The 13,070-nt window shown below is 45.0% G+C and overlaps 1 protein-coding gene across 14 annotated transcripts in view; it reads right to left on the bottom strand.

Annotated features, from left to right (window-relative positions):
- The window catches only part of DYNC2H1 (dynein cytoplasmic 2 heavy chain 1), a 278,032-nt gene that overhangs the window by 192,756 nt on the left and 72,206 nt on the right, over positions 1–13,070 (bottom strand). For all 14 annotated transcript variants that reach the window (XM_084842673.1, XM_084842676.1, XM_084842677.1 and 11 more), the window contains 2 exons: positions 1,972–2,123; positions 828–972 (listed from right to left, as the gene is read on the bottom strand). In XM_084842673.1, the coding sequence (XP_084698799.1) occupies positions 828–972; positions 1,972–2,123 (297 nt within the window). The remainder of the gene's footprint in view (positions 1–827; positions 973–1,971; positions 2,124–13,070) is intronic.

Here is a 13,070-nt window from a genome sequence, read left to right as displayed (position 1 = left end):
ACTTGAAGTCCCTCTGATGAGAAATCGCCCCTCACTGACTTAAAACTGGCCTTCCATTTAACTGAATAAACTGTTACTTGAATAATCTACAAAATAAGGCTTGCAGACCCACAATTAAATACTACTAAACTGTACAACCATGAAGATCCATAAGCACACATGAAGAGCCCTGATAGACAAGACTATAGGCTTACCTAGTCCAACATATGTTTCACCACAATCATCAACCAGCTGCTTCCTAAGGGCCCATATTCAGGCCATGAGGGCAACAGCCCTGTCCTACTGTTACCTGTCAACAAGTGGTATTCAGAGGCATACTGCTCTGAACATGGGAGGTTCCATTTACCTATCATATAGTATATGTATTTATCCAATCCCCTTTTACATGTTACATGAACATCACCATATTCTATGACAGAGAATTCCATAGGTTTGATTATGTATTGTGTGAGGAAGTACTTTATGGTTGTTGTTGTTTTGTCTATAGCCAATTTCATTGGAAGGCCCCCAATTCCTAGTGTTATGAGAGAGGGAGAAAAATGTATCTCTACTGACTTTCTCCACTCTATGAATCATTTTATAAGCCTCTATTGCATCTGCTCTTAATAATCTTTTTTTCTAACAGAAAAATTCCCAAACACTTTTGAACATTTGCAAGTAGAAATCTGGGGTACAGAAGTTGGCATGCCGACCTCCTCCTTCTCCTCAGCTGTAGTAAGCAGAACAGCCAACAGTAATGGGGAATGCAGCAGCAGTGGAGCAGAAGACATAAATGCTGCAGTAAAACTGATCTGAAGTCATCATAACCTGAATTAAACAATGTATACCTGCTCATATACTTGAACCATAGATCCTGCCAACTGATGTATTTTTGCTAAGGATCCCCAAGCAGGATGATTCTTTAGGTTCTTGTGTAGAACAGGTTCTAAGTATGCACTGTAAATTGTTTGTAGCTGATCTCTTTCTGGATAACTAGAAAATGGAAGTATAAAAATCAATTAAACTTTCACAGTTACTTTAGATTTATTTGTATCATTTATACAGAACTACAGTTATCACTATCTGAGCTAAACAGACCAAAAATGAAATGCAGTTTGGCTTACTTGAAGGTTTTCATCTGAAAAATTGCACTAAGACTTGGTTAGGAGTACTGAAATTTGCAAGATACTTAATTATTTTCATCAGTAACCAAACAATATTGTATAATAAAACATAAAAGTATAAAGTAGCTGAGGTAATTTAAGGTCACGTAAAACTAATCTCCCACTTTTGAGTACTGGACAATACATTACAATAATTTAAAGGTAATAACTTGTTTGAAAATACAAGTTTAAGATTATATCAACTTTTAAGATGCTATATTATTAAAAACAAATGAGAACTAAGAAGTGTTCAGTACAGAAGCATAAGAATAGTTCTCGGGGGGGGGGGGGTCCCTTTCTATCTAAATGTTAGCCATACTTTTTCCAAGCCTGCTAAATCTGTCTCAAATTCGATCCACGTGTTCAATTCTGAGGCTTAAATGGGGGCCTGGGACGCTCGAGAGGGAAAGGCAGTAGTGCTGAAGCTAGTTTTGTGGCTATCACTTGCTAGCCCTTCAGCAAACTGATTGTAGGGGGAAAGTAATAATATTCCTTTTGAGTTTGCAAACTCCAACATTTTGGGAGAGCTATTGGCTTCCTACTGAACATCATCAAGGAAGCAAGGAGAGGAAACCAAAGAGGCAACCAAATTGGCAAAGAGCCATATTAAAATTAAAACTCCAGGGAAAGTGAAAAAATTCTACTCTACTCTCATATTACTATGTTCCTGGGAACTGTATACATGACACTGTACCTGGCATACATTCCTTGCAACTATAGGAAACAGAATACAGATGAGTAGAGGAGTGGAAAGAAAGCAAAATTACAAAGACAACCTGTGACAAAGTCAAGATTTAAAGAAAAATATGTGAATGATCAAGATACTCACTCAATTGCACAAAGGCGGACAACAGAAGTAAACCTGGAAGTGAGTTTATGCCTTCCCAGTGTTCCTCCAGCAGACATGGAAGCCACAATTTGGATGTTTTCTAACCCAACCCATTCAAGATTTTCATCATAAAATCCCTGGTATGTCAGCACCTTGGAGGGAAAATCATAACACTTATAATAAGCACAAACAGTGAAAACAATGTCAGTGTAGAGGCACTACTTTACAATAGCAATAAGTACGATACTCTGTGGCAGGGATGGGGAACCAATGACTCTCCAGATATTGCTGGACTCCAACTCCTATCAGCTCAAATCAGCACAGCCAGTTATCAGGGATGATGGGAATGGTAGTCCAACAACATCTGAAGGGCCACAGGCTCCTCATTCCTGCTATATAGTATAGTGAAAAGCATGTTAACTTCGTACAAAAAACAAAGCAAGTCTCTACGGGGAGACTGTGACAAACTGGTATGTCTGCATCTCTACCCTGAAGTCACCCTTTTGTCTACCCACATATTTGTAAGCGTCATGGAATATTAATATTCAACAACTCATGCTTATTTAAAAGTAAGCTCAACTGAGCTCAGTAGGGCTTACTCACAGGCAGATGTGTATAGGACTGCAGCCTAAATCAGTATAGGTTAGATGAGACTCTGAAACTTAATTGCTTTGTTTGTTTTGCTTGAGTATTTACTGAAAATCACCCTAGATATTTTGAATTGAAGGGCAATATAGAAGAGTTTTAAATAATAACATACATACATACACTTCTTCACAGCATCTGCTTCCAGCCTTTTGCATGACTGTAATGACCTACAATCCAAATAATTTTCTAATATACTTCTGAAATAACTGCCAAATTTTGCAGCAAATTAAATTTTGCTAAAAAAAGCCTGATTGCAGAGGAGCCAATTCTCCAGGTCCATGGATATTTGTTGTTCAGTCATTCAGTCGTGTCCGACTCTTCGTGACCCCATAGACCATAGCACACCAGGCCTTCCTGTCCTGCGCTCTCTCCCAGAGCATGCTCAAGTCCATATTCATTGCATCAGTGATGCTATCTAGCCATCTCATCCTCTGCCGTCCCCTTCTCCTTTTGCCTTCAGTCTTTCCCAGTATCAGGGTCTTTTCCAGAGAGTTTTCTCTTTGCATTAGGTGGCCAAAATATTTGAGCTTCAGCTTCAGTCTCTGTCCTTCCAAGGAGCACTCAGGCTTGATTTCCTTTAGAATTGACTGATTGGACCTCCTTGCAGTCCAGGGGACTCATAAGAGTCTTCTCCAGCACCACAGTCCAAAAGCATCAATTCTTCGGCGCTCAGCCTTCCTTATAGTCCAGCTCTCACAGCCATACATTACTACTGGGAAAACCATAGCTTTGATTAGACTGACCTTTGTCGGCAAGGTGATGTCTCTGCTTCTTACTATGCTGTCTAGGTTTGCCATAGCTTATAAAAAGTACTTATTTTGTCTGTTATTTAAAGGCATCTTGTGACAAAGGGGCTTGCGTAACTCAGTAAAGCCATAAGCTATGCCGTGCAGGGCCACCCAAGACGGACAGGTCATGGCGGAGAGTTCTGACAAAATGTGGTCCACTGGAGAAGGAAATGGCAACCCAATCCAGTATTCTTGCCAAGAAAACCCCATGGAACGTATCACAAGGCTATGAAGTTGAGCACATGCTGGGAGAGAGCGGAGGACAGGAAGGCCTGGCGTGCTATGGCCCATGGGGTCACGAAGAGTCGGACACGACTTAACGAATGAACAACAACAACAATGTTCTCTAGGTGTGCTGGGGCAGTTTTGAATCAGTAAGCCTCTAGGAGTACCTCAGCAGGAAAGGGCGAAGAATGTACCACAGACAAATGACACCGAGGGTGAAAGTTCACACATAAATGTTCAGTCAGTCAATAGTAGCAGCAAGAAGTGATTTGTGAAGGGTCTATCTCATGTACATGAAATATCAGTCACAGATCAAACACCACAGAATGTTCACATAATTCACACATTGTCTCAGTGGAGGCAGTTCACACATTTAGCAGAAGGTTAGAATTAAGTCACCAAGTGATAAGATTCGGATTATGTCTGTGCATGTGTCAATCAGCCCTAGGATTACCCTGACAATATGCTGCTGCTTTCCATCCCTGGCATGTACAGAAACTAATGTAAGATTCATATCTAATTTTAGGATTAAGTGGTCACCCATTAGTGACGAATTAATACATTAAAATTAATTCATTTCCTATGCACATCTACTCAGAAATACATCCCACTATGGGCTCTGAAATCATCTGGATCCATTTCAAATACGCTTCAGGCCTACTTTTGAAATGGAAACTGCCTTAGTCACCCTGTGGGAAGACCTTTGCCAAGAGAGGGAGTGCTACCCTATTGATTCTCTTTGACCTTTTGGCAGCTTTCAATACCACTGATTATGGCATTCTTCTGGATAGGCTGTCTGGGTTGGGAGTTGGAAGCACTGTGTTGTATTGGTTCTGCTCCTACTTGGATGGCTGATTCCAGAAGGTGGTGCTGGGGTATTATTGCTCTATATCTTGGCCGCTATGCTATGGGGTTCCACAGGGATCTATCTTATCCCCCGTGCTGTTTAACATCTACTTGAAACCACTGGAAGAGGTTATTGGGCTGTGTCATCAATATGCGGATGACACCTAACTCTCTCTCTCTCCTTTTCATCAAACCCAGGTGAGGCAGTGGGTGTTCTAAATCAGTGCCTCGGCACAGTAATGGATGGGATGACGGCCAATAAACTGGGACTCAATCCAGACAAGATGGAGACACTGTTAGTGGGTGGGTCATCTGCCTGGCTAACTGATGTTCAACCTGTTCTGGAGGGGGCTGAATTCCCCCTAAAGGATCAGGTTTGTAGTTTGGGTGTGCTCTTGGATCCAGCTCTTACAGTTTGACTTTGTTTGAGCTATCTGTCTATAGTTCAGTACTTTGGGAGCATTTAGCTGCCTGTTTACTCCCTACAGCAGATTAAAATACTTCTAAACAAAGGTACACCTAGGATTTTTTGGTGGGTTGCAATCCAGGTGCAGTACTAATAGTAATTAGATTACAGGAATCTTTGAATCTATTTCTTTCTTGGAGGGAGCAATCTTATGCAGATAGGCAGCTGCCTCCAAACTCGGAGGCAACTGCCTATCCAATGCATGGTGGGAGGAGTGCAGAGGGGATCTTCTCCTTCGTGGTCCAACTGACATGCATTCGTGGCTACATGGCCAATTTCAGCTGTCTAGCCACGGGACGTTGAAGTGCAAGATGGGGGGGCTGGATGACACATGGGAAGTGTCGTACCAGCACTTCCACACTCCCCACCCTGCTCCCAGGAATGCACCTTTTGCCCCGCTCTGCACTGCTCTTATGAGCCTGGAGCCCAGAGACAATCCGCACCACCTATGAGTCAGCAGAGGTGGGGGCGGGGAGGCAGTTATCTGGGAACTGACCAATCCTATGGTTGTCTAGTCACTGATTAGCGGCTATAGGATTGTGCCCTTATTGATACGAATACAAGTTCCTAGTTAAAATATAAGTAGTAAACTACTTAAAAGCAATTAAAGCTATATTTCCTAAGCATTGCTAGCTGTTACAAAAGACAGCATTGCGGAGTCCATTTTGCTTACCAAGACTTCTCTATAGAGGTAACTGGCAAGGAGCTTTGATATCAAGGAAGCCATCTAACCCCTGAATCAGACCATTTTTATACAGTTTCTAAAATACCACTTCACTGGCAATGTATCAATACTAATTACTGTTTCGTACATCTACGTTCCCAATCTTGTCTTCTAAAAGAATCTTTGTTGATCAAAGCACACTACAAGAACTTAAACATATACTTTCCAAGTTAGATACAATTAATTTTGATGTATGTCTTCGGCAAAGCAATTTCTTACTCGAAGTTTACTAATTAAACTTAAGTACATACATTTGTCTAGGCACCTATATATCAGATTTAATGTTTATACCTTACAAAATATTTTTTGCTCATTAATTGATAAGTGAAATCTTTATATTCACTCTGATCTGAATAATACAGTTTGATGTCTCTCCATTTTTCATATAATTGTTTTCATCTCTGGTGATGAGCTGTAGTTCAGCATTCTCTCATTAGATTTTATCCAAACTGCTTTGCCACTTACATTTTGTTAACAATTGCCTAAAGTTCATTGTGAACTCACTTTGCATCCTTCCTATTGGTACCAGTTGCCTTAGTATTTATTTAATTCTCTGGATTCCTAATTTCCTTCTATGCAACTTTCTTCAGGAATTAGTTTGAGCACATTGAGAACTTTGCCATCAATCTTTTGTGGAGGATCCATGACACAGCATTATCACTGGAGGCATGGGTGGACTTGGTGGCACAGAGCATCTTTTATCAGCTTAGGCTTATACACCGACCACTTTCTTATATAGACAGAGATAAGACTGTTGGTCACTTACCCGTAAAAGAGATTTCTTTGTGCATGTAAAACAGTATATCAGGTGGGTCTTATGCGCCACCTAGTGGTCCAAGGCAAAAACACTGCTCTCATTAAGTCTTTTAGGGTGCAATCCTGAACTCAGAGGCGACCGCCTATCCAATGCATGGCAGGAGAAGCACGGAGGGGATCATCCCCTCTGTGCTTCAGCCATCCTGCATTTGCAGCTAGACAGCCGATTTCAGCTGTCTAGCCGCAGGAAGGCGGAGCGGGGGAGGCGGCTGCTGGATGACACCTAGAATTTGTACTGGCATTTCCACCTTCCCTGCCCTGGAATGCCCCCCAGAATGCCCCGTTTTTCTCACTCCATGCTCCTCTTCCGAGCACAGAGTGTGGTGCCATTCTGAGCTGCCTGTGAGGCAGCGCAGGGGTGGGGGGGGAGGTCGGTTCTCACGGAACTGACCTCGTACTGTGGGCTCTGAGGTCAGTTCCCGGAAACTGACATATCCTATGGCCATCTAGCCGCTGACTAGTGGCCACTGTCCACTTTCTTTCCCGCCTTTGAAGCTCAGCTTCCAATGACAAGCTCAGGAAGTACTAGGATCAGTGAGAACAGCAAAACACAAACAAGAAAAACAGGACATCTCACACTCTCTGCAGACAGGGAGAAAGAAACCACTTGGAAAGAAACCAAGTGTGACAAAATAAGAAAACTAATCCCCACCAGCAGAAACATTCATAGCAGAACCTGAATCTAGGGTGTGGCCCTGATGTACTGTTTTACATGCACAAAGAAATCCCTTTTACGGCTAAGTGACCAACGGTCTTTTCTTTCATGCATGTAAACAGTACATCAGGTGGGATATACCAAAGCTTGACCCATGTAGGGCAGGATTCAACAAAGCAGTAGCTGCTTAATGACTGGGAAGGATGTGTTGCAAGACATGCCTTCCAAAGGCCACCTCAGCAGACGCATTTAAGTCGATCTTGTAATGTTTAACAAACATGCTAGGATTTGCCCATGTAGCTGCCCTACTAATCAATGCAGCAGAGCATTGAGGAAAAACGCTGCCGACGTTACGGCTGCTCTTGTAGAATGGGCAAAAATTTTGGTAGGTGGAGACAACTTTAGGCAGAAATAGGCTAAGGAAATACACACCTTTAGCCATCTACTCAGAGTGGCATTAGAAACTTTCATCACAAGGAAGCAGGAATGACACAAACAGGGAATTCGAATGCTGAAAAGTTTTGATTCTGCTGATATAGGGCCCTTTGTTGTTAGGGCCCTCCTGACAACAAAGGAATGCCACTTCATTTCTGAGGGGTGCACAGGGGAAGGACAAAAAATGGGAAGAATTAGCACTTGTTGACAATCAAAAGAAGAACTTTAGGATAGGCAACAGGGTTAGTACGGAGCACCACTCTATCTTTATGGAATACATCAGTGTTTACCCACAGAGAGGACATTAAGTTTGGAGATCCTTCTGGCTGATGTTACGATCACAAGAATAAAACTTTGAAAGAGAGCAGTCGGAGAGATACTGATTTCAGAGGCTCGAAGGGTGGCTTTTGAAGTGCTGAAAGTACTTTACGGAGATCCCAGGAAGGGAAACGGCACTGAGCTAAAGGTGACTTTGAAAAAGCTCTGCACAGGAATGGTTTAAGAAAAAGATCAGCGCCCATGAACCTATCTGGTATTTTTGACAAAAGAGTAGATAGCATGGAAACCTGATCCTTGACCGCATTAGACTTCAGACCCCAAACTGTCCTGCAAGAATGCTAAAGGGTCTGAGAGTCTGGCTTTTTGAGCCCCAAATCCTTTTCTTAGTACATCAAGTGGAGGATATCTTCCACATACTCTGGTAAATTCTGCATGTAGACAGTCTCCTAGAGGCCAATATAATCTTCATATATATCAAGGCTTGGGGGCAGCATCTGCTTTGGCAAAACAGTTCCTTTCAGTCTCCAGACATGTCACTGAAGCCATGCAGGGTTCGGCTGAAAGAGATGGCCTTGAGATAACAAGTCATCCTGCAGAGGGAGAGGCCAAGGAGGAGCCGCTGCCAGATTGATCAGGTCGGGAAACTGTCAGGGTGGAAACTGAGCCCAGAGAGCCTCAGAGCAGTTCGGATTCTGAGGAGGAACACCTATCCGTGGGAGAGGGGCCAGCTCATCCCTCACAGGCTCAGCACCTGGCAGAGATTCCTCCTGCCAGCATTCCAGAGATAGATAGCGACCCGGGTAGTGAGGGAATGCGGGAGAGGGGCTTCTTAGACACTCAACGCAGACGCAAAGAGCGACGAGCGATAGAGGGCGCGGAAAGGAGGCGTAGCGCCTGTTTGGCGCGCAAGCAATGGCCGCCTCCCATGGACCCAAGGGAAAGAGGGAGGATCTCTCCCTAGCCCATAAGTTCTGGGTCTTCAAGTGACTCTCTTTCAAACGGGGATCAACTGACTACTTGAAGCTTAGGCTACCCTGCTGTTCCTTGCTTTAGTCGCTGGTGATTAGCATCTGAAAGAGTCATTAAGTTGTAAAAAGATTAAAGCTTTGAAAAGAAATCATTTTGTCTGTGTCTTTAGTTGGCTACTGGAATCTATTGGGAGAAGCCACCAGAGCGCTCCTGACAGAAATGAGGGTCTCTATGGCCAAAAAAGGGAGCCACTAGAATTAGTCTCACCTTTTCTTCTTTCACCTCAACAGAACCCTTGAGTGAAGAGGAAGTGGTGGAAAAGCGTATAGAAAACCTATCAGCCATGGAGAACACAGGGCATCCATCATCTCTGCTGCTGGAGATGCATAACGGGAGAAGAACCTGCTGAGTCGCCTGGCTTCTGATGCAAACAGCTCCACCTGGACTCTCCTGAAACAGGAGACTATCTCTTTGAAGATTTCTGGGTAAAGCATCCATTCTCCTCAGTTTAGCCATTTCCTGCTTGAGTCAGCTTGAGTGTTCTCTCCCCTGCTTTTAGGTATTCCACAGAGAGGGATTCTAGGTGATGTTCCACCCGAAGAAGGAAAGAGTCTGCCTCCTTAGGCATGGAGACTTGATTCCTCTCTGATGGTCAATGTGTGTCTTTGGCTGTGACATTGTCTGCCTGGATGAAGACCGATCTGAGAGGAAGTACTTGCGTGAAGTGTTGAACTGCTAGCCAGGCCACCTGGAGTTCTCGTAGGCCGATAGGAAGCCGCAACTCACCCAAGGACCATGTTCCTTGAACCATCCTCCCCTTGCACAGAGCTCCCCAACCAGAAAAGCTGGTGTCTGATGTAGTCACTGTTTTGGGGGGATCTTGGAGGGGACTCCTCTCTTCAGAACAGGATGATGGACACACCAGCAGAAGGAGGCTCAAACAGTCCTGGACGGATGAATGTTCAAGTGACATCTTGAAGCTATGTCGTTTTGGAAAGGAAGCAGGGCCCATTGTAAGGAATGAGAATGAAGTCTTGCCCAAGGAGTTGCCTGGGATGTTGACACCTGGGGGCCCAAAACCTTCATCAGAAGCATGAGGTCAGCTGACTTCTTGAAGCAAACCAATCTGACTGCAGCTTGAATTTTGGAGAACCTTTCTGGAGAGACAGCCATGACCCCTACTTGCATGTCTATTAAGGCTCCCAGGTGGAGTATTCAATGAGAGGGGCGCAGATGACTCTTTGACTGTTGACCAGAAAACCTTGAGACATGCCAGGGTGACTTGCAGGTCACCCACTGCCTGATGCCGAGAAGCTGAATGGATGAGAGATCATCAAGGTAAGGTTATATTGAGATCCCCTGCATGTGAAGATGTGCCACCAAGCTGACCATGGTCTTTGTAAATATCCTGGGACCCAAAGATAGGCCAAAAGGCATGGCTCTGTATGGAAAATGGAGCCCTTCGAAGGCAAAATGGAGGAAGCACCGATGGTTGAGGAAGACAGGAATATGGAGATAGACTTTTCTGAGGCCCGCTGAAATCACGTAGGAAAAGACCTTCTTTAATGGCCAGAAGAGGCTCCATCCAGAACCAGCGGTAACAGATGAAGTGGTTGAGAAACTTGAGATTCAAGTAGGGATGTCGGAGAATTTCTCCACGAATCTCCGGGAGGCCGAATGCCAATGCATTCGGCCCCCCGAAATTGGTGGAGAAATTCTCCGACACCCCCCCGCCGCCCCCCCGGGATGGCGAATGTCCCTCGCGGTGGCGGGTCCCGGCGACGGTGCGGCGGCAGCGGCCGGTCTTCCGACCAGCTGCCGCTGCCACCATTTCCAAGTAAAAAAAACAAAAACGTGATAGGCTACGTAAAGATTTACGTAGCCTATCACAGCTAGATTTTCAAAGTCAGCCGTGATAGGCTACGTAAAGATTTATGTAGCCTATCATGGCTGACTGAAAATCTAGCCGTGATAGGCTACGTAAATCTTTACGTAGCCTATCACGTTTTTGTTTTTGTTTTTACTTTACTTTACTTTTTTCTTTCGCGGCCGGAGAGGCGGGGCACTCCCCCCCGGCCAGAATTTCGGCGGGGAGGGATGGGGCGCCTCCCCCCCGGCCAGAATTTCGGTGGGGAGGGACGGGGCGCCTCCCCACCCGCCAAGAATTTTGGGGGGAGAAACGGAGCGCCTCCCCCCCCCCCCCGAAAAAAGCTGCGGGACCAGGTAAGGGACTTTTGTCCATCCCTAGATTCAAGACAGCTCTGATCGATCCATCTTCCTTTGAGACTGTAAAGAAGTGAGAATAGAGCCCTAATCCCTTCACTTCTACAGGCAATGGTTCCACTGCCACGATATCTAGTAGAAGGTGGATAGACAATTTCACCATCTCCCTCTTGGCTGGATTTGCTGGGGTTGGTGATGGGAAAAAATAGTGGGGAGGTCGTGATGTCAGCTCCGGACGCAGACCCGAGCAAAGAGTCTCCAGGACCCAACAATCTGAGACAATGGCCAGCCATCTGTCGATATACCAGGCAAGAAGACCACCCACCAACAAAAGGTTGGTGTCAATTGGTGCCTGTATCCTCTTGACATGGTGGATGAGCCACATAGAATCATAGAATAGAGGGTTGGCCATCGAGTCCAACCCCTTGCTCAATGCAGGAATCCAAGTCAGAGCATTCCATATCTACTGGAGAAGTTCTATTGGCCTTTATTTCCTCCTCGGAAATGAGCCCAGGCAGGACAAGTGGACTAAACATCTCTCCCTTGCCCAGAGGTTATGGAGAAACAAAATGGCTGGCTAGTTTGGTAAGGGTGAAAAGATCTCCTAAAGAAACACCTTTCTTCCTTCTTCCTTGCTGTGGGCATAGCCTTTTTCTTATCTTTTGATTATACTAGGATCTCCTTTAGAACATCCTCCCCGAAGAGCTTGCCACCAATGAAAATGCTCTGATGCTAGGCTGGACTTTGAAGGAGGAGCAGCTTCCCAATGGCAAAGCCAAAGGAGTCTCCTGGAAAACACATCAGCTGCTAGGGAGCTAGCAGAGAACTGAGTCGCATCCAAAGAGGCACTAGCAATAAAAGCTACCACCCAACTTGAGAAGGGTCTTACATAATCTGGCTGGTTCATGAAGTGCTCCATCCAACACATCTTCCAACTACAGAAGGGAAGGTCTGGCAAAAACCGACGCCGAAGCTGCCATCCAAATAGACAGGGATGCTGTTTCATGAGCCTTCTTCAAACCAGTATCCAGCTTGTGCTCAACAGACTCCTTGAGCAGCACATTTGTATCTTTCGGGTGAAAAGCACGATTCACCAGAGCCACCATGGGCATATCAATAAGTGGGACTTTAATTTGATCCATAATAAGCTGCTCTAAAACATAATGTTTGTTAGCAATAGCAATGGATTTCTTGTGCTGCAAAGCAGAATTCAACTCACCTCTAGTCACTTTTGGGATAAGAGCAGGCAGCTTCACCACTTTGGTCTTGGCCTGAGGATCAGGACAGACAGCTGGCATTCTAGAAGTAGAAGGCTGAGGAGCTTCCTCTGAAGGACTCAAATCTAAGGCTGCCATGGATTTACATAGCAGGGGGAAATAATGGAAGGCCTGGAATAGGTGGCAGGAATCAGGCCCGTCACCAGTCCACTCCTCTTCATCCAGGACAATTAAGTTCACATCATTTAGATCTGGGTTAGAAGAGTCCAGATTAGGGTTGGACATTTTCTTTTTAACTTCCTCCTAGGCACATCATGAGGATCTGGAGATATATGAACCCTGTCTCGATCTGGAGCTGAAGGAGCCTGCTGTGCCATAAGAAGAGAGCCAGAGGGCTGTGTGGCATTTCTAGATGTAGCAGACACAGAAAGGGTTAAAGGCTGAGAATTAACCAAGGCATCCTTAGCCAGGTCGGCTAATAAACCCTCCTTCAAGCACTGTAGCAGAGAAATGGAAACCACCACCACCCCCGCCCCTACAATTGCGGCCTAATTGTAGGGGATTGACAGGGTTTGGGTGGGAAAAAGCAGTGGGCCTGGAGGAGGATGCACCTGTTCTCACAACGTGATCTGTGAAACCCTGGAACAATGAAGAAGATTGTATCGAAAACAAACTGCCCAAATTCCAAGCCAAGTCTGCCTCTCCGTCATCAGAGAGATCTTCATCTGCCTTAAGGCTCTTTCTGGCCAGCCGCCTGGGAGATAGCGCAGTAAAAGCTGAGCCCTGCTAAGGAAAACTCCCAAAGGTG

This window comes from Heloderma suspectum, chromosome 3 (assembly GCF_057233095.1).
Source record: "Heloderma suspectum isolate Gila_16-S chromosome 3, 16-S_ref, whole genome shotgun sequence".
Classification (NCBI taxonomy): Eukaryota; Metazoa; Chordata; class Lepidosauria; order Squamata; family Helodermatidae; genus Heloderma; species Heloderma suspectum.
The sequence above is the reverse complement of the archived record's forward strand: the minus strand, read 5'-3'. Positions and strand labels throughout refer to the sequence as shown.